A 24,165-nucleotide genomic window follows, 5' to 3' on the forward strand; every position below is an offset into this window, starting at 1 on the left:
TAATTTCTTATATAATTTTATTTAATTGAATAAGAAAGTACGTAAAATAGAATTTTAAGCTCGTTATAATTCTTTTGCTTTCTATTTGAATGAGTCATTTAATAAAAATAAATAAATATAGTATCTAATTTATTAAAAATTCATATTTCACATATTTTATACACCTTTTATATATTTTAATAAAATTTTTATGCACATACCAATATTAACCACTGTCCAATGGCCCATGGTAAATATAGATGAAATTACTCATAAAATTTAGCCCTTGTTTGGGAAGTGATTTTTTTTTTTTATTTTGATTTTTTGACTAAAATATGAATCGGTGACTTTTTAAAATATTTTTATTTTTTAAATAAAATAGTCACCAGCTAACTCAATTCCGTTTCTAAATTTCAAAAACAAAGATGCTATGAACCTACCCTTATCAACCCATAATTTAACCTGAATGTGTTTGTATAGTGGAGATTAAATTGATGAAGTGTGGGTTCATGAGTAAAATGAATTTGAACCAATAATTCATTTTTCTGAGTAAATTCTAGATTGACAATGGTGAGTTTGTAGTATTGTTTTAAAAATCAAAATCTATTTATCTTTTATTAAAAAAATGAAAGCAATCCTAGAGACCTTTGCTAGTATTGAAAATTTGTATAAAAAATGTGTTAAAGTGAGAATGTAAAGGAATTTCATAAAAATACTATTTTTTAAAAAAAACAAACAAAGGGACAATTTTATTTTATTTTTTTAATAATGCAAGTAAATTTCAAAATTCCTAAATCAAACCAAAATAACATACATAACTGAAGCAAGATTTTCGGAAATGAAGCAACATTTCCAAAGAAGAAGAAAACATCCAAAATTATTTATTGTAAGCACAGTGCATGCATTCTCTCATTCACAGAACGAACTCTCCCCCCCCTCTCTCTCTCTGCAGAAAAACTCCACCACCTCCAATGAATTCGTATTCTTCAACCTTTTACTTTTTATTTTTTATTTTTTTTTCCCTCCAATCCCTCCACATGTGGTTGTGGGGGTCATTAATCATCTTTGCTCTCCAACTCGCACCAGTAATACTCTTTTCAAAGGGTAACAGTGGCGTCGACCTTCAGTCCTCCAACAATGGCGAAGCAAACGTCGACTCCAGTGCTCCTGCAAGTCCTTGTCCTATTGCAACTGAGTCTGGCTCGTTCGAGTTCCAATTTTCACCGAGCGATATCAGTCCGGCCGACGAGCTGTTCTCGAACGGTTACATCCGGCCGATGTCACCATTACGAACAGCACAAGAAAAAGAAGAAGAAGTGGATATTCAAGAAGAAGAAGAAGTGGATATTCAACGCATTCAGGAGTTGGCTCCGTCGATCGAGACAACCCCTTCATCGTCTGGAAGGAAGAAGAAGTGGATATTCAAGGTCTTCACTTGCTCATCATTGAAGGAAAAGAAAATGCAAAAGCAAAAGCGAAGAAAGCCTAGGGTTCAACGACTGCTCGGATGTCTAGGGATTAGTGTCTCTGTTGTCGAGCAATTTTAGTGTCATTGCAAAGCAAAATAGATTTGAATAGTTTTCTATGTTTATCAATTGTATTTTGAATGGTTCTTGGATGGAAAATAGTTTTAAATCTTTAGTACACACTTTATTTGATGGAAAAAAATTGAAAGAAAAAATGTATTGTTAATTCTGATAGCATCATATTGGATTGGAAGTCTGTTACAATTTTGCAGTTTTCATGGAATTATATTTAATATATTTCTTTATTATTTTTTCCCCCTTCACAGAGCATTAGGCAATTTTGCTGTTGTTCTTCAAACTACTCTGTGGTTTAAACTGTCTCTGATTGTAACAGTTCTATTAGCATTGGCATACACAATTTTGTGCATTCTGGCATTTGTTAGAAATACCCAGTTGGAAGGTAAGCTAGTTGATGGACTGTTTTGGTTGATTCAAGCAATAACTCATGTAACAATTACAATATTGATTGTCCATGAGAGGAGATTCCAAGCTGTTTCTCATCCTTTGCCGCTTCGAATTTATTGTGTTGCAAATTTCATCATCATTTCTCTGTTCAGTGTTTCCGGGGTCATTCCTGTAATCTCTATAGAAGAACTTGATTTTGTTTTGAGACTGGATGATATAATTTCATTCATTTCTTTTCTGTTATCGATTGTACTCCTTATGGTTGGCATAAAAGGATCAACCGGGATTACTATGAGGAGCGAATCCGATTCAGTTATGGATGTAGAACCTGAATTATATGAACCCCTATTGAATGGATGCAATGTGGGTGGCTTTGCTAAGTCTTCTATCATTTCCAAAGCTTTTTGGCTATGGATGAATCCCTTACTGAGTAAAGGCTATAAATCTCCTCTCATGTCTGATGATATCCCGGCCCTTTCGCCAGAACATAGAGCTGAAAGAATGTCTGCACTCTTCAAATTGAACTGGCCGAAGCCTCATGAAAAATCGAAGCACCCTGTTCGAACCACGCTGCTTCGGTGCTTCTGGAGGGAAATCGCTTTCACTGCCTTCCTTGCAATTGTGCGTGTTTGTGTCGTGTATGTTGGGCCTGTTCTTATTCAGGGTTTTGTTGATTTCACCTCGGGGAAGGGGAGCTCCCCCTATGAAGGATACTACCTTGTTTTCACTCTCCTCATTGCTAAATTTGTGGAAGTTTTGACCTCTCACCAATTCAACTTCAATTCTCAAAAGCTTGGAATGCTCATTCCATCTGCCCTCATTACTTCTTTGTACAAGAAGGGCATGAGGATGCCGTGTTCGGCTAGACAGGCTCATGGGGTTGGACAAATTGTAACTTACATGGCTGTAGATGCTCAGCAGCTCTCTGATATGATGCTGCAGCTACATGCTGTATGGCTTATGCCACTGCAAGTTTCTGCTGCCCTAATACTTCTGTCTCGCTGCCTTGGTACCTCAACAATTACAGCTCTAGTGGGGCTTGTAGTGGTTATGTTGTTCGTTTTGATGGGCACTCGAAGGAACAACTGGTTCCAACACAATGTGATGAAAAACCGGGACTCTAGAATGAAGGCGACAAATGAGATGCTTAATTACATGCGCGTAATTAAGTTCCCGGCATGGGAAGAGCACTTCAACAAACGAATTCAATCTTTTTGCGAATCAGAATTTGGGTGGCTAACCAAGTTCATGTACTCAATATCTGGCAATATCATCGTTTTATGGAGTACACCGGTACTTATATCCACTCTTTCCTTTGGTACTGCAATTTTGTTGGGGTTCCACTCGATGCAGGGACTGTTTTCACTGCGATAACACTATTTAAGATTCTCCAGGAACCAATCAGGACTTTCCTGCAGTCTATGATCTCAATATCTCAAGCAATGATCTCTCTGGCAAGGTTGGACAAGTACATGAAAAGTAAGGAGCTGGTTGATGAGTCGGTGGAGAGAGAGGAAGCTTGCCGGGGTGGGATTGCAGTGGAGGTGAAAGACGGAGCTTTTAGTTGGGATGACGAAGGTGGGGAACGAATTGTAAAAAATTTAAATTTGGAGATCAAAAAAGGCCAGCTTGCAGCTATTGTTGGGACCGTTGGATCAGGGAAGTCTTCTCTCCTGGCTGCAATTCTTGGCGAGATGCACAAAATATCCGGGAAGGTCTGGGTATTTTTTCTTTAATTGCTTTGTATTGATTGGTTAATTTTATAATTTAACAAGCATATCTGATTTTACTCTTTAACAGGCTAGGGTTTGTGGCACCACTGCCTATGTTGCGCAGACATCATGGATTCAAAATGGGACCATTCAAGATAACATCCTGTTTGGTTCACCAATGTATAAGGAGAGGTATAGTGAAGTTATTAGGGGCTGCTGCTTGGAGAAAGACTTGGAAATGATGGAGTTTGGAGATCAAACTGAAATTGGAGAGCGTGGCATCAACCTCAGTGGTGGTCAGAAGCAGCGGATACAACTTGCTAGAGTAGTTTATTAGGATTGTGATATATATTTTCTTGATGATGTATTCAGTGTTGTAGATGCTCACACTGAGTCTGAAATATTCAAGGTGACAACAATCTTTACTGTATTTATTAGAATTTTCCCCCCTAGTTTATGCATTTCATTGATACAACACTATTCATTTCTATACATATGAAATTGTGGAGATAGGTTCATCATTGAAAGCGAAGTCCTGCCAAAATTTGGCTCTTAACATGAGGAACCTGAATACTTGCAATTTTGCTTGAAAACAATGAAATCTAAGGCTAAATACTACTTTGTTTCATTTTAAAAAAACAATCCCTTGATGTGTGGTAAATTTTGGATGCATTAAATGTTGCCACTTGTGAATGCTTTTAGATGCTTTGTGCTTTTTGTGCAAACAATTCTATTAGATTTTGAATAAGTATCTCGTTTAATACCTTTACTTCTCTCACAATGCTGTTAAACAAACTGAGAAACATATGATTTTCAGTTATTGTTGGTGAAGTTAATTAGAAATTTTGAACCATGTCAAAACAGTTTACTTTTCATGTGATGAAACTTAGCTTAAAATTTTCTTCATGCTTGTCTGGCAGGAATGTGTGAGAGGAGTCCTCAAAGATAAGACCATTCTACTCGTAACTCACCAAGTTGACTTCTTGCATAATATTGATCTTATCTTGGTAAGTATGATCTACTCATCACCATTTGGCTACCAGCAGCATGTTTAGAAACACACATAGGAGCATTTAAACCATGGAAAACAGAAAGATAAATCATATAATTTACTTAGGCCGTGATAGGAAACCCTATACATATGAACAAAGAAAAAGAAAACACATTTAAAGTTACATGAAGCTTAAGAATGATCTTTAACCGACAAAATCCAACTACTACAATGACCTACAATTACTTTCATAGATTAATTACCAGGCTACTTTAAATTTTCATCATAGCAACTCCTCAACAAATAATCCAACAAGTACATCTCAATGGTAGAGCAAATAACCTCTTGCTAACATATGAATATGAATATATATCATAAACAGGGAATTCTACAATTTAATTTGTTTGTCATCATACCACTTCCATCGCGAAAAACTTGGGAGAAGCACACATCCCCCGCTCGACGCATGTGATCCTGAATGAAAATGTGTGATATATAAATTTAGTAAATTGGGCATAGCATATATAGACTCTCCAAGGAAGGGTAGGAACAGAATGTGTGATTTTGTGCATGTATGGTCACGTAAGACCAGTTAAAGCTCCAGCTCACCTTAAGGTCTTGCCAAGAAGCAGAGCTAGGCAATCTGGAGACTAACACTGCACAAATGAGAAAAATGAGAATCAATTTGACGATAGAACAGAAGATGCCTGACAAAATCACAGGTATGCATATATCAAATGAAATACAAACCGCAATATTCAGAGCATCTGGACACTCCACCATGGGGACCACGCCCACTGCTGTAACAACTGTAACGATCGATTGATGATGAATTTCCACGACCTCCATGTGCAAGCTCCACCTTTATAAACATCAAGAAAGCATATCAGTGTCACAACTACTAACAAGTAGTTGGATGCTACATAGAAATGCCTCATGTGTGACCAACCCGTAGCCGGTGCCCATCAAAATCATAACCATCGCGACCTCTAATAGCATCTTCAGCATCACGAGCCTCTTCAAACTGTAGGAAACATTTTTGGAAAATAGTGTTGGGTAGAGAATGACTAATAAAAGGAACACAGAACAGCCGTAAACTCACCTCAACAAAAGCATAACCAGGGGGTCTTGGTGGGATTTTCAAATCAATATGGGCTATCGGTCCATACTGCAACATTAACCCAGTTAAATACATAAGGCCCACCATTTCACATAAAGCAAGATACAAAAGTCAATTCAACTCATCTGGCACCCTTAAACATCTTTCTCAATGTTAATTTCATATGTGAAATTTAACTCATGAATACACTTGTTTATATGCATAGATAGGTTGCAAATTCTGTAACACTGTTGGAGACACGCATATTACTGCATTTATATAATGCATGTTATTATATCAAAATCCCAAAAAGAAAAAACAAAAACATTTCATATTCACTTCAAGTTGCAATAGAATATAAACAAAAAGAGAGATATACTTTGTAAAAGAGATCTTCTACTTCCCGCTCACGAATGTCACCGGGAAGATTGCCAACATAGAGTGTTCTACTTGAGCGACTCATTGTTCCTGAAAAAACCAATATTAACAATGACAAGAATCAGAAGAAAATCACAACAAAACCTAACTATAAACAAATAAAGAGAACAAAATGGTTATACCCAATTAACAAAATCACAAACAAGACAAAATTCAAGGGATAATTAAAAAAGAAATGAACAAAATAACACTGAAACCTTAATACAAAACCGTAATCTTGAAATGGCTATCACGATTATCCACATATTAGTGAAAATTGTTGAAAAAAATATTCAAATGACTCTCCACCTTGAGACCTTCGTTATATATACACAGACGACACTGACATCAGTGATGGCATGAACAAAGAATACGAGGTTTTTAACAGTGATAGATGTAAGACATTACCTTGGAAAGATTGAAGATCGCGCTGAGACAGGGTAGAGAATTTTCCAAGATTTATTTATTAGGGTCTCGAGAATTGGGGAGGGCAGCGTTTGGTTGGTAAATATTTTAGGGTGGGGATAGGGTGTTGTGTGTCGTATGTTATTATGTTGTACCGTGTACGTTTGAGTGGAAATCTAGTGGTTGAAATTGCATCTGGAGCCTATCTGAGAGTTGGCCTGTAACGGAAGTTACGTCAGCGTGTGGTGATCCGTATAGCGAATGCTACGTGGTCCCTCACATTTGTACTGGAGTTCGTATTTTTTATTATTTTTTTACAATTTTACTAATATTTGTTAAGGGTAGACACGGATCGGTTGAGACCACGGAACCTTCAATCTGTCATTCGTCTGTCAAATTGGCGGATTAGAGAAAATCAATCTGCATCCGTCTGTCAATCCGGCGGCTGTAGATTGAACGGATTGACAGTTTGGCGGATGGATGCGAATTAGTTTGGCGGTTTAAAATTTTATAAATTTTTAACGTAATTTAATTTGTGCATTTCCTCAAAAAAAAAAAGTATTATAGTCAATGACTTAAAAAAGTATTACAATCGCTGTATGCATCATCCAAAGAAAGAAAATTTGAAACTTTAGAATATCACAATCACTGCATGCCTCATCCACATATTATAATCACAGCATAATTCATCCACATAAAATATTACAATATGTGGTTCTTAAAATATAAAAACAATTCAAACCACCAAAACTATGAACAGAGCAGTAGTAGATATTATATGTTTCTGTATTGTTACATCTATATATGCTTTTGAAAACAAAAACCAACCAACATATATTATATTTTCTATTTATTATTTTTAGAGTTAGATTTAAAAACCAAAAAATATAGATAAATAACATGTTTATTTTTTTTAATTCAAAAAATATATTCAAGTTGAAAACTTTTTTTCAACAGAATGTTTAAACTCTTTTTCAATTGAAAACACAAAGTCTTATAAATTACTAGGGGTGCTCGCGGTTTGGCGGTTCGGTTGCTGCCAAAGGAATCTCAAATCCGTCATCCGTCCTCCAAATTGGCAGATTGGAGAAAATCAATCCGCAACCATCCGCTCGTCATCAAGCATCCGTCCAAAATGCGGCAAATCGGTTCGGTTCGGTTCGGTTCGGTTTGGTTTTGGCGGATCGGTATATCCGCTGCTCACCCCTAATATTTTCGATTTGATCTCTCTAGAGGAAAATAAATAACATAATAGCACCTCCAATTGTAATTTTTTTTTATTAAATTTAAGTTAAAATTTCATTTGATATCAAATATTTTAGCAGAATATTTCAACTTTTATCAAAACATTGGTCGATCGAACAATGTAATTTTTTCACAAATTTTTACAAAGAGATAGTTATTCGGAGGGACATCCGGTGGTGAAAATATAATGGTTATAAACAGTGAATTGATGATAGCTCCCAGCCATCCTCAATTAAGTGAAAGATTTATTATATCTTCAATTTAATACTCATCTAGTAGGAAAAATAATAATTTTTTATTAAATTTAAATTTAATAAAAGAATTGATGATGCATTAGGGATGGTCTAATTTCCCTCCCCGCTATCAAAGGTGACAAATGAATGAATTTTGTCAAATGGACTTAAACAGGTTAGATGAAATTGAATAAATAAATCTAACCATTTTATTTATTTCATATATATATTTTTTTTAACAAAAATAAATTTACTTATTGTTTCTTTTCTTTTTTTTTTAAGATTTTTATCTCTCCATGAAACTCCTCTTAAGATCTCGACTGTAACCCATTCAAGAAGGGCTTTTTTATTTTTTTATTTTTTTTAAAAAATTAATTTTTTTACTTTAAAAAGTTTTAAATTGGTGGTAGAGATGCTACCTATTTAGATGGGGTTTAAATACATATTCATGTCCAACCCATGCAAATTTAATTTTAATTAGATTGACAATGAGCAATTTGTTTAAGCCAATTTATTGATATGTCGTATTAATATAGGTTTTAAATAAATATAATTGAGTGGGCTTATGAGTTTATGAGATTAGAAATTTTAGTAAGACTGTAATTGATTCATGAATTTGATAAAGGATTTAAAAAGAGAAAAGGTGTGTAAAATGTAATTATATTCTCATTTAAAATTTTTAATTTTCCATTTTGATCTTGAGAAGTAATAGCAAAGGGAAAGTCTATAGAACATTTTGTTCAAAAAATGTACGGTACATAGAAAATCAATGGCTAAGATTAAGCCATATTATTAAAAGTGACCTGCTAAACAGGTCACTTTTTATAGTTATGAGCCAAAATCATATTTCTTCATAACTATAATCAAATTGATCATAACTTAATTATAACCACATCTCATAACCAACACAATTTTATTCATAACTAATATCACATATTTCATAACCACATCTCATAATCAACACCATTTTGTTCATAACTAATATCATATATTTCATAATCATAATCACATATCTCATAACCAACACCACTTTGATCATAACAAATATCACATATTTCATAACCATTGACCACATATCTCACAACTACTACCTACATAAATCATAACCACATCTCATATCCAGCCCCCTTTTTGTCATAACCAACATCACATATCTCATAACCACTAGTAACATAACTCATAATTAACACATTTTTGCTCATAACCACACCACTTTGATCATAACCAACATCACATATCTCATAACTATTGATCACATATCTCATAACTACTACACACATGAATCATAGCCACATTTCATAACCAGCCTCTTTGAGTCATAACCAACATCACATATCTCATAATCACTAGTCACATATCTAATAACCAACATCACATATCTCATTACCACTAGTCACATAACCAATATCTTATAACTCATAACCATTAATACATATAGCATAACCAAACACCATTTGACACCACTTTGTTCATAACCATTAACCACATATCTCATAACCTCTAACATATATAGCATAACCAAACACCCTTTGACACCACTTTGCTCATAACCATTACCCACATATCTTATAACCACTAACACATATAGCATAACCAAATACCATTTGACATCACTTTGCTCATAACCATTGCCCACATATCTCATAACCACTAACACATATAGCATAACCAAACACCCTTTGACACCACTTTGCTTATAACCATTACCCACATATCTCATAACCACTAACACATATAGCATAACCAAACACCCTTTGACACCACTTTGCTCATAACTATTACCCACATACCTCATAACCACTAACACATATAGCATAACCAAACTCCTTTTGACACCACTTTACTCATAACCATTACTCACATATCTCATAACTAACATCACATATATCATAACTACTAATCACATATCTCATAACTGCTAATCACATATTTATTTGTTTATTTTAATTGATAGTAGGATACTTGCGGGTGTGCTATCTTTTTTTTGTTTGTTTGTTTGCAATTAATAGCAGGGCACTTGCGGGTGTGCTATTTTATTTATTTGTTTCATGTTAATTGATAGAAGGCTACTTGCTTCTGTTTTTTTGAATTTATTTGCTTTGAATTGATAGCAGGACACTGGCGGATGTGCTTTTATTTTGTTTGTTTATTTTAATTGATAGTAGGATACTTGTGGGTGTACTGTCTTTTTTTTAGAGGGAGATGACGTCACAAGAGAAAGATTGAATTCATTTTTGGTTGAACTCAAATTTGTTGAATGACATGTAAATGTCATGAAATTCTGAACTGATACTTTTGCTTCGCACCCATGAGAAAAATAAACATAATTTTGAGGGAGTAGAGAAGAAATGTACATGTTTGAAAAGAAAGAAATCTAGAGGGCAAAAACATCACAAGAGAGTCTAGTTCAAGTAAATTCATTAAATTTCATAAACATTTGAAAATTCTATACTGAGATTTTTGCCTTCACCCGCCCATCACAGACGAAGCATGAATCCTCTAGAGTGTTTATTTTATTTTATTTTCAAGTGATTCTACATAAATAATAATTGCTTCCAAAATTGTGTTGTAAGTAGTAGAGAGAATAAGGTATGGAGGGGATGTAAAATGAGAAAGATAAATAGTTGTAGTCCTATTTAAACCCTCTTTAGGGATAATAAACGAACCGAACAATTAATTATTATAACTTGCTTTGATAACTTTAATGAATTTTAAAATTTGTTCAACTTTGGTTCGTTAAATTTTCGAGTCGATATCAAATGAGTTTTTGTCAAGCCGACCTCAAGTAATTTGGTAGTTTTAGATTCATCAAACAGAGCCGAACAAGCAATTGACTATTCAAACTTAATTTGAAAACTTTAATGAGTTTCAAAATGTGTTCAAGTTTGGCTTATTTACTTAACGAACTGAGCTCAAATGAGTTTTTAATGAGCTGAACATAAGTCGAGCTCAAGTTGTTTGGTTCGTTTATCACTCCTAACCCTCTTGTTTGATTGTTAATGAGAATTGTTATACATTGGTTGTTCTTTTCTTTTCTTTTTTTTTCTTGGTTGATTGATGAAATTTCCAAACTTATGGGACCATATGTTATTTGATCCAAATTTTAATATGTTTTTGTGATAAGAACACGCAGTGAAAGTTGTTGAAAAAGTTGCCAATGGCTGGCGGATGGTGGTAGCTGGCAACAATGGCTGGTAGCGGTAAGGTGGGACAAATAAGTGACACGTGTATAATTAGGTGATATTTGGACAAATAATTAGAAAAATATGTGACGTGGGTACAGATAAATAACATTTGAACATATAGATAAATTTTTGGATAGATAAAGGCTTGGCTCTATTGGCCTAATAATTTTAAAAGTGGAATTCTAACCTAAGTATTTTGTTTTTTTTAAAGAAATCTTTTTTATAAATTAAATGAAATAAATAAATTAGTGATATGATATCTTATAGGCGAGAATTGTGGGGCTGAAGGGAGAATTTGGTGCAAGGGATTAGGTGAGGTAGAAATGTAAAGATGAGAGGGAAGAATCATGGAACCACGTAAGATTAATGAGAATCCAATTAAAGTGGCTTCCAGATATTCCTTTTTTTTTTTCATTCGAGGGTATAATCCTCTTTTGCTTTCTATTGATGTTTTTATTTTCACTACCGTTTTCATATATATTAAAAAAAAGTAATTTGCTTAGTATAAACCACGGTTTTATTTTATATGCATTATAAAGAAGTACAAATTCTAGGAAGAACCAAACTTTCAGATTGGATATAAGACGAATTAGTAGTTCTTCATTCATTCCCATCCAATCAAAAAAGATTTTTTTTTTATTGGGTGAATTGATTTCTTGATCCTGAGGAATCGTAAGATAAAAAAGATTTTTTTTATCAATTTTATCAATTATTTGATAATTATTAGTCCTGGTTTTAGTATTTTTATTATTGTTGGCATCGATCTTGATTCAGGCCTCAATATCGATTTTCATTTTAAGACAAAAATGGAGAATTTTCCAATCAAAATATTTTCGATCCGAATTTTTTTCCATATACATAATATCACTTTTTCCTGAATAATTTTTGATAGGGATATCCCCTAGTATATCAAAATTTTAGACCACATTTGCACTAGTAATCGTTGATGGATCAATTCTTTAAGATGTATATATGTGTGTGGTTTTAATAAAAAATTTAGACCACAATGCGCAATAGCAAGTGCATATAGGATTATGAGGTCATGTTGGCAAGTATTTGTTCAAATTGGAAGAACCTTAGTGATACCCCACCATTAATGCATTGTTTCTGGATTTGTTGAGGGCAAGAAGAAAAAAAATACAAAGGAAATTATTTAATTCTTAATTGGCAATCTTGAAAACGACCAGGAAAAGAAAATATGATGAGAAACTAATTCACTTTAGGCATGATTTATGCTTTAATTTTTTGTGACTGCATCTTATATCATTTTTTTAATTTAAAAAAATTTAACATGCTATTATTTTATTTATATCATGATAATAGGTTTATTAGTTAGATTAACTTGTACATTCTTTGAATCTAGTAATGAAACTGTCACTCTCAAGAAGTAGAGTGATTATGATTTGGCTGAAACCTTGAGAGATCAACCACTCTCACTACTTTTGTTTATAGCATAGTCTTTGACACATCAATGTCACATTAAAGTAAATTATACCTTTTCTTGTTCTTTGACAAAAATGGATGAACTAAACGTAAGTTTCTTCATCTCACTGGGCTCAATCTGGAAAGGGGCTGCAAGGAGGTTCCAGCATCAACACCAACTTTTGTCCACTTTATATAGAATATTTTTGGAATTAAAAAAAAAAAAAACCTTAATCAATCAATCACCATTTTTTGCCTCCAATAAAAAGTCAGCGACATAATAATTGCAAAATATCATCCAAATAATGAAGTAGGTTAATAGACCCAGACATGAATAGTAGTATGTTTCCATTATGAAGCAAAGCCAAATCAATATGTATCATATGACAAAGGTCCACAGACACCCTGAAAAGCAAAAATCGAAACATAATAGTATTAATCAGGCGGCATTGACGTGCTTAGCAATGGTAGCAACTCGTCTTTGTTCGCTCCCACAACCTTATCCACTATCTTTCCTTATTTCAGGATCATGAAAGTTGTATAGCCTCTACTTCCGTTTCAATTCACCCCTAGCTCTGAGTTCTACACAAGATAGCACACTTTAGAATATAATTTTATAACAAAGGTTGAGTTATAAACTCAAAGTTCACTAGTTTAAGAAATGCAATAACGTCATTGATTGTACGAACTTATGAAAAATAAAAAAGAATAGAGCATCACCAGCTTTATATTGCACGATATCACCAATAATAGGAGCTGAATTATGCTTGTATATCACAAGATCAAGTAACAAGTGAGCCCTATGCAAATAGTCAAACTACATGCCAAAAGTAGTGAGTATGTAAAACATCACACATTATAAAATTAGTCTTCATAAAACATAAGATACTGATAAGTGGACAGTTGGGTATAAACGTAAGTACCTTGATTACATCCAAAGGCAAAGGTTTCCCTTGCATATATTTGATGACGAAAAGACCACAATTGTAGCTATAGGAATGAGTGTAGTTGTAACAATAGAGTCAACGAACTTACAGATTATAACATTAATGCTTATTTAAAAATTAAGAACGACAATGTAGTGTATTACCTGTTGTCTTGGCGTGGCATGTCTTCCAACCATTGAAATGCAAACGAGCTAACGTCTTGAACATAATCTTCTCTATGCGCATATTGAAGCAGCTTATGCAATGGTTGTAGTTATTGGTGGTATGTAGTAAGGTACATAGATCAAGAAACAAAAAAGAGGGTACAATTGGTATCATAATGGTTATCATAATGCTGGAGTCGAATAGATAGGCAACACGTTTTTTCATGTTTATGCTCAAGTACAATCAGTGGTTTTTCCTATAGTTGAAGGGCATGTAAATCTAAAAATATAACGTCGAATGTACATGCAAAAAATAAATAAATAAATAACATGGATCAAATGTTATTGTGCATGGTAAATTTGGAAATTAGGTAATAGTAGTATTTTATCATGTTACCTCCTTATAAGCATAAAGGGGGCTAGTGTATCTGTAAATTCCAAAATAATCTTCTACTATGTCTTTCATTGTATCATCAGAAGGTTGACACAAAATCTTTTGCTGCATATTCAATTTTAACATATAAATAACTTGTGCCTATATGAGCAGAGTCTTTAGGTATGGCTAATACTTACCGATACATGGGTCGGAAAGTACCAAACCATGTGATCCTTATTTGGAAACTTTTTCCTTTGTCAATTTCACAACAATGAGATTTATAACCTGCAGTGCAAAATATATGAAATTTATGAGTAGGCAAAGTAAAGTAACTTGGATGATGGAATGGTAGAAAATAAAATAGGAGAAAGAGAAAAGTCTTACACATGAAGATATCCATTGATATGGTTTCAACGACCACAATTCCTTGCGAGTTGCAGATTGTGCTTCCACGTAGTGGAGTTACATCCTCACAAGATATTCCCTTGCACATGGATAACTATGTGAGTTAGAAGGTATAGTACTTTATATATAACAAGTTAAAGGTTGTCAAATTGTACCCTTCTGGAAGAGATTCATCAAATGCATATCGTAGAACGAGACTGTCATAGTCATTTAATGGGTCTGGCAAAGGCACGAATGACTTGTAAAGGTATTGAGAAGAATAGTGCATAAAACAAATCAAGCTTGGTTAGTGTATGTTCATGAAGATGGAGTTAGTGCAAAATAACCACATATACAAAAGACACTATAATAGTTAGTTCCAAACCTTTGGGGTTTCAGGACCAACATTACCCCTAGGTTGATCAAGTAAATTATCAAATAGCTGATACAAGTAAAAGAAAAGTAAGAAACAAACACTATTTGTTACACACAAATCAAATATGTTTTTGAGACACAATCATTTTGTTTACTTGATCAAGATTGTCATGAATATTATTGTCAACGTTGTTGTTGTTTGACGATGGCTTCAATTGCGGTCTTTTCTTCATTACATCGAATTTCACAAAAAGTGTACACAACCACTGACTAGCTTTGCAATTTTGGGTCCCTCGAGTATGAGGACCATGAACAACACTACATGATGATGACATTGTTACAGCATTCACTTCAACTGCCTTTGAATTGCTCTTTTTCGCGCGAGATCGCCCCTTTTGTGAAATAGAAAGTCATTCATTATTTAATGCTTTCCCACCAACCAATTTGGCTTGTTTCTTTGAAACTGCCTTTGTATTTGGTGGTGTGAGGATTGAATTTGTTTTTCTCGAACGCGAAGTTTCCATTGGTTCTTTGTCATTCATATTCCTTATCTCATCCTCATCTAAAAACTTTAGGGAATTGGCTGCAACCTTTTCGATACCACTAACATTGAGATCAACCATTTCAATGTTAATTCAATGATCCTCATGTAGTTTTCTTGGTGGTGTTTTAACATGTCCACCATCAAATGGAATGCATAGTTCTAACAACTCAAGAATTTGACCAACTTGGTTCTCCATTTTGACCAGTCGCTGCTTCGCAAGTAGTTTGCTTGGTGGTGTTTTAACTTGTTCTCTATCAACTGGCATGTGTTTTTCTAACAACTCAAGAATTTTTCCAACTTGATTCTCCACTTTGGTTAGACGTTTCTCATCCTCATCTTGCCTTGTCTCCTTGTGGCCTTGGACCAAAAGGGCATGAATTTCAATAACTTGTTTCTCAACTTTAGCCAATCGGGAGTCATCATTGTTGTCAATTCTTCCTGGCTAAGAGTTACTGCATTTGACTTTTCAACAATGTTAGGCAAAACCACCTATTCACACATATACAATAACTTGTTAATGTCACAGGTGTAATGTAAATTGAGTTATAATTATAAAAAGTCATGTGTTGTAAATATTTACCTCAACATTTAAATATCCTCCCAAAGCTTTAATTTGATTCAAACCCTGCTTAATTTTTGAATTACCCCAATAAGATAAGCGAGTGATGGGATTGGAAGTAGCCACCAACTCGTTTTTGCGAGCAAATTGTTCCAAGTAAAATAACTACATGAAAAAGAAAAGAAAATAAGAAGTCATTTTAATCTATGTTAGACAATATGCAATAAAAAATAATAGATGAAATAATTACACATCAAGGGGAGGTACCATTAGAAGAAGCAAACAGCCGCACACAGTAGACCGCTCTTTGACCTTGGCAATAGCAATGCGGTCGACAAGAAAATCAAGTGTGTGCTTTGCCCAATTGAATTGACTGATGGACTCAACATTCTTAACCATTTGAATGAATGATTGGTGTACGTCTGCCTTTGTGGTGGGGCACAAGAGGGCTCCAATGATGTATAAGACAAATTTCTTTTTAAATTCAGTTCTAACATCTTTTGTTTCAATCAGATAAGATTTTAGAGATGTGAACGGAACAAATTTATTCTTCACCGCAAGTTCATCACATAGGTTTGTAATTTCATCTACGGACTCTGTTAACTTCACAGATAGACCATTGGAAGGTAATCCCATCAACTCATGAACATCTTCTACGGTGAGAAGCATTCGAAGACCATGGACATTCAATGAATGAGTTGAAGGATCAAAGTTCTGAACTAACCAATGGCACAAGTCATGATCCATGTGCGTGTACCTAAGGCTTAGGATGCCATGAAACCCCATATCAGTCACTGCTTGTTGTTGTGCTTTGTCCAGCCTTCTAATAATCTTACAAATCGATGTAAGCTTAATCTGGGTTTGAATTTTTACTCTTGGAGGCTTCTGTTGGACCACAATTTTTAATTAGGCATATCGTTCAGATTGCTGCTTTCCCATTTGTATATACTTATTTTTTTCTTCTTCGGGAAGTTGATTCCATTTGTCCCCAATATCCTACATTGCATGCATAAAATCATATGAACAATTACATACAAGCTTACAAGTACAAGAGGAATACTACAAACAACAAGAATGCGTTGCATTTACCTTCACGTCTACTTTCATTTGGGTTTTTTTTTAACTCCATTGATTGTTCTTGGCTATAAACATATGAAAATGAATATAAGAATTCGTATAATGGAAAATGTATAACTACATACAAATAGATATTAACGAAATATCAAAAGAAAATGAATGGAGTGATCGGGCACTTTGGAGGATTAGTCGATTTATCCATCAGGCTTCAATCAGAATTCCTTGGGAAGAAAGGCAAAAAAAATAAACTCATAATATCTTCGATTAGGAAAAAAACAAAACAAACAAAAATCTTAAAGGTTACAGTACATTCATCAAGTGCACGACATGCACACATGAATGGATTTGTTTTATAATAATGTAGTTAACAAAGACTATGTTTCCAATGTAAAAAGGAAAGACACTAAAAAAAATTCTAATCATAAACAAAAAAAATGATACCCCAATAGCTTAGGTCACATTACCGTAATAAACAGACTAAAGAAGTTAATTTTTTTAGACGAAATTTGTAATTTGGTAAGGAAATTTTTTTTGTTACAAAAAGGAGCCAAATATTTTGGCACCATACGAATTGATAATAAAAACGACATTCAGTGTGTTTGGTTTAAATTTTTTAGATTAAGTTTTTTGAAAATCAAGTTGTTTCATTTTCGTGTTTTTTTATTTTTAGTGAATATTTTTAAAATTTTAAACATTTTTTTTTAAATTTTTTAGATGTACCTTACTTAGATGTATTTAAAAAGTAAAAAATTTGTGAAAAAATATTTTAAAAAATTAATAAATACATAAAAATACAAAAAAAATGTACTGAATTCTCGTTTTTTTTTTTTTTTTTTGTATTTTTGGTATTTAGTGAATTTTTAAAAGATTTTTTTCACAATTTTTTTACTTTTTAGGTATATTTATGTTAGGTATGTCTAAAAAGTAAAAAAAAAAATTGCTTAAAATATTAAAAAAATTCAGTAAAAACAAAAAAACACGGAAAATAAGAAAAGTAGGATTTTCTGAAAAGTGTTTTTTGAAAAACCTAACCAAGCAATCTAATTGTTTTTTATTTTATTTTTGGGACTATTGTGGAAAAAAAATAAAAAAATGATGTCATGGTTATGTATAGCTTCTTTGCTGCTTCAAGTTTCACTTTAGATGTCAGTCAGAAGGTTAAATATCTTTATTAACTGGTTTTACTTGCTTTGGTTTTAGCTATGTTGTGGTTCACTTTCCCATATTTTATCTTGCTAAACTTTTTTTTATTCTCTGCATGGGTTTGGGGATGGCCTGAACCACATAAAGCACTTGAAAACTCTAAATGTTTAGGGAGGCAATTTATTTTTTAGAATACAAAATACAAGAAATTAGAAAATGGGAGAACGATTTGATATAGTTGTATTCAGTAATATACATACACTAACTAAAGATTTGATGCACTGAGGACCCTTGCTTACTGCTATAACCCACTGCCACTCACAATTGAATCTTGGGATGTAAATAGAGCTTCTCTTGTATTAATGCTATGCTTATTATTTGATTTTATTATTTCCATTTATTCTATCATTGATACTTTAGATTCATAATAAATAATACTAATATATGAGCACTACTACAAAATTGGTTAAAGGTCACAATTTTTAACTTTGACCTTAAACTTTTAATCTTAGTTTTTTTTTAATACAAAAACTGTGATGAATGAGGGTGTGACTGTACAAGTTATATCATAAATATTTTGCTTTTTAATTTGGCCATCACGCATACCATATAATTTAAATATACTGAAGCGTAGGGACCTTGTAAGACAAAATATGTACCTGTCCAAGAAGTAGTTCAGCAACAACACAACCAGCAAACCAGACGTCAATAGTTATAGTGTACTCCGTCGATCGAAATATAAGCACAGATGTAAGAGGTATTGGGCTCTCCTTTTACCTGCCAAAAATAAGGAATGAAGCAGTTCAACCAAAACACAAAACTAAGGGAGAGGGGGAAAAATTAAAAGACATAAAAGAACATGGCAATACTTTAAAAATTCCAAAATGAAGTTGTTATTTGTAAAAGAGTTAATGAGGTGATGGGAAAATAGTATATATGAAAGGACACCATTACTGAAGGAAAAATGTGAAATAATTACAATTACACATAAGGGGTTATAGAACTCTAATAAGTATATAGCATATTAATTAGGATACATGTTAGAGTGTAAATCTATAGCGATCCCGGTTTTCCCTTTATTGTTTATTGTATTCCAGACTTAGGTTCCGTAGTTGTTGTTGTTGTCTGTATCGCGTTTCCGTCTTTTAACTCTTTGTATTTGAGTTTTGGATTGTGTTGGGCAGGTTTAAAACAAGTTGGTTGTGCTTTGAAACAAATGGTTAATGCCCAGATTTTGGCCATCACGCTCGAACAGGGCTTTTTACGCTCGAGCGGGCCCTTTTGCATTTGCTCCTCCGCTCGAGCAGGCAGTCTGACGCTCGACCGGGATTTTTCTACCTTCAGTACTTTTGTCTGCAGGACATCGGACGCTCGAGTGTCCACTTTCACACTCGAGTGGGGACCATCGTCTGCAAAATATCTAGAAGTGTGCATTCCACGCTCGAGCGGCCCTTTTCACGCTCGAGCAGGAGTCTGTGTCTGACGCTCGAACGGGGTGTCCCACGCTCGAGCGGACTGTGATGTATATCAGTCCGAGATGAAGTCTTTTTGATCCATTTTTTCAGCTCTCTCTCTCTCTCTCTCTAGCTTTCCAAAACCCTCATTAGAGAGTCTCTTTCTCTAGAAAGCTCTCTCTCTCTACATTTTGATCTAGTTCTAGTAGTCCTCTACCCTAGTTCCTTTGTAAAAAGTGTGGAGCTTCGTGTGGTCTTCATTTTGATCCGAAAATCATTGGGTTTGGAGCATCTTGGGTTTTCTCCTTCTTCTCCTTTGAGCTCCGAAATTTGAGGTAGGGATAATCTACTCTATTCTATGTGTTTTAACATAAATTTTGGTCATTTTGTATAAATGGTGAATTTATGAGAAATTTTGGAAGTTAGGGTTTTGAAATTGAAATTATAAAGGAGGGGTTTTTCATGTTTAAGACTAATATGTATAAGAGGCTTGAAATTGGGGTTGTTTATGGAATATGAGTGAAATTTGGCCTTGAGAGCAATATTTGAGAATATGGGGATTTTTGCCCTAAGTGAAATTAATTAATTAATTTGTACAATTAATTTGGGGAAGTATGGAATTGAGTTGAAAATCATGGAATTGGGAAATTATGAGATTGAATGGTGTAGTTGGATTAATTTATCACTCACCTATGGAAATGTTGATAATTTATCTGTTTGATGAATTTATTATCTGTTTAGAAATAACTATTTTGGGCTATCTGTGGAGGATAGTCTTGATTGTTGTAGACATTGCATGATGATTAGGTGAATTAAAACTAATCAATTTAGTATGTCATTGAATATGACGAGTGGATTATAACATTGTATATGTTTGCAAATTGGTCATTGTATATGACGGCTTGTTTAAATACATTGCATATGTATTTTGTTTGGGGAAGAGATAGGGGATGTACTCCATGGTTTGGGAGGAGATAGGGGATGTACTCCTAAACCTGTTTGGGAGAAGATAGGGGATAGACTCCAGTGATAACTAAGTTGGCCGGAGTGTCTAGGGTGAAAGTCCCGAAATCTTGATTGCGTTTGTATAACGTAGATGAATTAAAGTTTTGAAGTGTTAATAAAATGAGTTGTAGTCTCATTTGAAATGGAAGTGTCAAAATGTTAAGAATGTGAGTTGTAGTCTCATATTAAATGATTATGATCAAAGTATTGTTAATGTGAGTTGTAATCTCATTATAAACTGTCTGAATGAACAGAGAACCATAACTATGAATTGGTTTGGATCATGAAATGGAAAGGAATTGAAATATATTTGTGAATATGGATTGGTTATGAAAGAGATGTACGTTTGTTTATATGAGTTAAACATTTATCGAATGCTAATGTTTTAGTTATGGCTCATATTTGGTTTAGCGTATCTCTACTGGGCTTTGACTCACCCTATATGAGACATCATTTTCAGGTGCAAGTGATATGCCGCCTCCAAGGATGTAGCTTGGAAGGTTCTAAAAGTTGAAGGCTTATTTTGTAGTTATCTTTGCATTACATGTAATTCAAGCGAAGGGCTTAAGATGTATAAAGCTAGATCTCTCTTTTGTTGAACCCAAGTGTTGACTTGGAAAGTTGTAAGCCCGTTGGGCATTTACTTTTGTTGTCAACATGTAATATTTTTTTGTATTGAATACTCTGATAATTGAATATATGTTTGTTTCTTTTAAGTCTTATGGATATTATGGATGGATGAATTATGTATTATTTTGAAGGCGTTACAACTTGGTATCAGAGTGTACCGGGTTTGAATACTTTGGGTACGTGGAAAGTGGTTAGTACCACAGTGGGTTTGTCTCGCTTGATAGAGACTTATGTGTAATGTTATGTGCATATGTGGTAACATGCTTATGTGACTGTATGGGTATGGGATTTAGTTTCTAGGATGTTGATTGGATCCTTGGGTTCTAGGAGTCTTGTTGGAAAGGCACTTGATCACTGCCATTTCTAATCGGAACTCTAGTAACGCCATGGGACGGTCATTATCCAGAAATGAAATTCGTAAGTGCTAATGTAAGTATGTGCTTACATGGAGTGAATTACTGTTGTCCATTGTTTTAGGACGTGAGTGAAATAGTTTTGGCACATTTATGAATGTGCTAATGTTTTGTTATCTTTATTAGGATGTCAGGACGAGGACATGGTGGTAGGCGTGATAGGCCTAGGAGGCAGGAGATGCCTATACTGAATGAAATTCCGGCACAGCAGGAGGGAGTTGGTCAGGCTAACGTGGCCGAGCCAGTAGGACAGCAGGCCATGGGCGCCTTAGCCCGTGAAATGGCAGGAGCATTGAGGGAGTCTATGGACATTCTCCTAGCAGAGAATCAAGTCTAGGCCCATGTAACTGAGGCAGGGCCATCTTTTCTGAAAAGGGAGTTCTTCCAGTCGAATCTGGACGAGTTTTTGGGGGATCCTAAAGAACCACTGAAGGCTGATGAGTGGCTTGAGCAGATGACGAAGACGTTTAAGATGCTTAGCATTGAAAACGGAGTCTTGAAAGTGACCTTGGCGTCCTTCCAGCTGAAGGAGATACGGGTCAGTGGTGAAAGTATGCGCGGGGACGCATTGGAGGGACTTGGGAGGCATTTGTTGAAGCCTTCCAGGACAAGTATTTGCCGACTATAGTGAGGGAGAAGTTGAGAGATCAATTCTCCAAATTGGTGCAGTTGAATACACCAGTGGCAGAGTTTGAGGCCACCTTTACTAGTTTGTCCAGGTTCGCACCTGAGTTGGTGGCGACTGAGGAGCGTAGATGCTTGGAGTTTGAGAAGAGGTTGAGGACCGGGGTCATGTTTCGAGTTGCCGAGTCTATGATTAGAGATTATGGGCGCCTTGTGGAGGCTGCAGCCCATCTTGAGACCATTATGCATGCTGAGGAGGAGAGGATGAGGGGCTCCAAGAAGAGTCAGGATGGCCAGGGAGACAGTAAGAGGCAGAGGGGTTCTAACCATCAATAGTCCCATAGTGCACATTCTTGATCCATCTTTCCAGTACCGAGTTCGGGTTCTGAGAGAGGCGGTCAAGGAGCCGTTACTTGTTACAAATGTGGTCAGCTAGGCCACAAGTCTCCAGCTTGCCAGCAGAGGGGAGGAGCGTAGAGAGCATCTTCTTCTCCGGCTCGTCCTCAGAGCTAGAGTTAGAGCAGAGGCCAGCCGCTCTCTTGTTATCAGTATGGTTAGGCGGGGTACCTGAAGAGGTTTTTCCCGCAGTTAAGTGACACATCTGGTGCATTTGGTTCGAGGCAGACGCAGAGCTATCATCCAGCTCAGTCAGTTCAGGCCTCGAGGGCCAATCAGGGAGCCTCTTTGGCTCAGTCTGTGCAGCAGTCTTATGCTCTAAGGGGTGAGCAAGTAGATCAAAGGCCTGCAGGGCGCGTGTATGCTGTTACAGCGCCAGATCTTGTACCGACTCCATCAGTAATGAGAGGTACCTTTTTATTTTGCAACTCTGTTGCTAATGTATTGATTGATACGGGTGCATCCCATTCTTTTATATATGCTACTTGTACATCTATTTTGGGGTTGGAGTTGGCGCAGTTAGCTTCTCCTATTTGTGTTGTATCACCCATCGGGGGTGAGTTGGTTTTGAAACAAGGATGTCGGGGCTGCGATATAGAGGTCGCTGACCATAGGCTCCCATTTTCTTTTGTGGTAATGGATATGTCGGGTTTTGATGTGATTTTGGGTATGGACTGGCTATCGTCATATCAGGCTGTTATAGACTGTTACCGCCAGAGGGTTACTGTATGTACCTTAAGCGGGGACTGCTTTCATTTCTTAGGAGAACGGGTTGGTAGAGTTTTGCCACCAGTGTATGATCCGCGAGGGCAGAGTGAGCTTAGTTGTCTTCTCACTAGCTTTATGAGTAGTGAGTATGATGAGATCGGGGTTGAGTTACCCAGAGTAGTTTGTGAGTACTCGGACGTCTTTCCCGAGGATCTTGTTAGTTTTCCACCTCATCGAGAGATTGATTTCTCTATTAATTTAGTATCTGGCACGGCACCGATTTCCATGGCACCGTATCAATTTGCTCCCGCCGAGTTGAGTGAGTTGAAGGTTCAGCTCCAGGAACTGTTAGATAAGGGTTTTATTCGCCCTAGTACTTCGCCATAGGGAGCACCGGCCCTCTTTTCTAAAAAGAAAGATGGGGCTCTGAGACTTTGTATAGATTACCAAAAACTGAACTGGCTACGGTTAAGAACAAGTACCTATGCCTCGTATAGATGATCTGTTTGATCAGTTGAAAGGGTCCCATTGTTTCTTTAAGATAGACTTAAGATCGGGTTACCATCAGTTGAGGGTCAGGGACGAGGATATCCCAAAGACGGCATTCCATATGCGGTATGGCCATTATGAGTTTCTGGTGATGCCTTTTGAGCTCACCAATGCACCGGCTGTGTTTATGGACTTGATGAACCGGATCTTCCGGGAGTTCTTAGATCGATTTGTAGTTGTCTTTGTGGACAATATCTTGATTTATTCACCTTCTGAGGA

General features: G+C 35.3%; 1 protein-coding gene and 1 pseudogene across 10 annotated transcripts in view; one reads left to right on the top strand and one right to left on the bottom strand.

The window, feature by feature from the left end:
* Window positions 1-6,687, bottom strand: part of LOC114289352 (serine/arginine-rich-splicing factor SR34) — a 243,136-nt gene extending 236,449 nt beyond the window's left edge. For 7 of the 9 annotated variants that reach the window (XM_082897575.1, XM_082897574.1, XM_082897567.1 and 4 more), the window contains exons 1-7: window positions 6,538-6,687; window positions 6,092-6,180; window positions 5,716-5,781; window positions 5,563-5,637; window positions 5,364-5,475; window positions 5,223-5,269; window positions 5,030-5,087 (exon numbers count right to left, since the gene is read on the bottom strand). In XM_082897575.1, coding sequence (XP_082753701.1) covers window positions 5,030-5,087; window positions 5,223-5,269; window positions 5,364-5,475; window positions 5,563-5,637; window positions 5,716-5,781; window positions 6,092-6,175 — 442 coding nt within the window. In that variant the 5' untranslated portion in view covers window positions 6,176-6,180; window positions 6,538-6,687. Of the gene's footprint in view, window positions 1-5,029; window positions 5,088-5,222; window positions 5,270-5,363; window positions 5,476-5,562; window positions 5,638-5,715; window positions 5,782-6,091; window positions 6,181-6,347; window positions 6,485-6,537 lie in introns of those variants that run through there. The other 2 variants (XM_082897568.1, XM_082897571.1) reach the window with 2 other exon arrangements.
* The window catches only part of LOC114286537 (ABC transporter C family member 4-like), a 573,165-nt pseudogene that overhangs the window by 308,068 nt on the left and 240,932 nt on the right, over window positions 1-24,165 (top strand). The window contains exon 2 of the transcript XR_014345634.1: window positions 1,793-2,103. The product of XR_014345634.1 is annotated as an ABC transporter C family member 4-like (transcript). The remainder of the gene's footprint in view (window positions 1-1,792; window positions 2,104-24,165) is intronic.

Source organism: Camellia sinensis, chromosome 12 (genome assembly GCF_055761805.1).
Source record: "Camellia sinensis isolate YWXY chromosome 12, ASM5576180v1, whole genome shotgun sequence".
Lineage (NCBI taxonomy): Eukaryota > Viridiplantae > Streptophyta > Magnoliopsida > Ericales > Theaceae > Camellia > Camellia sinensis.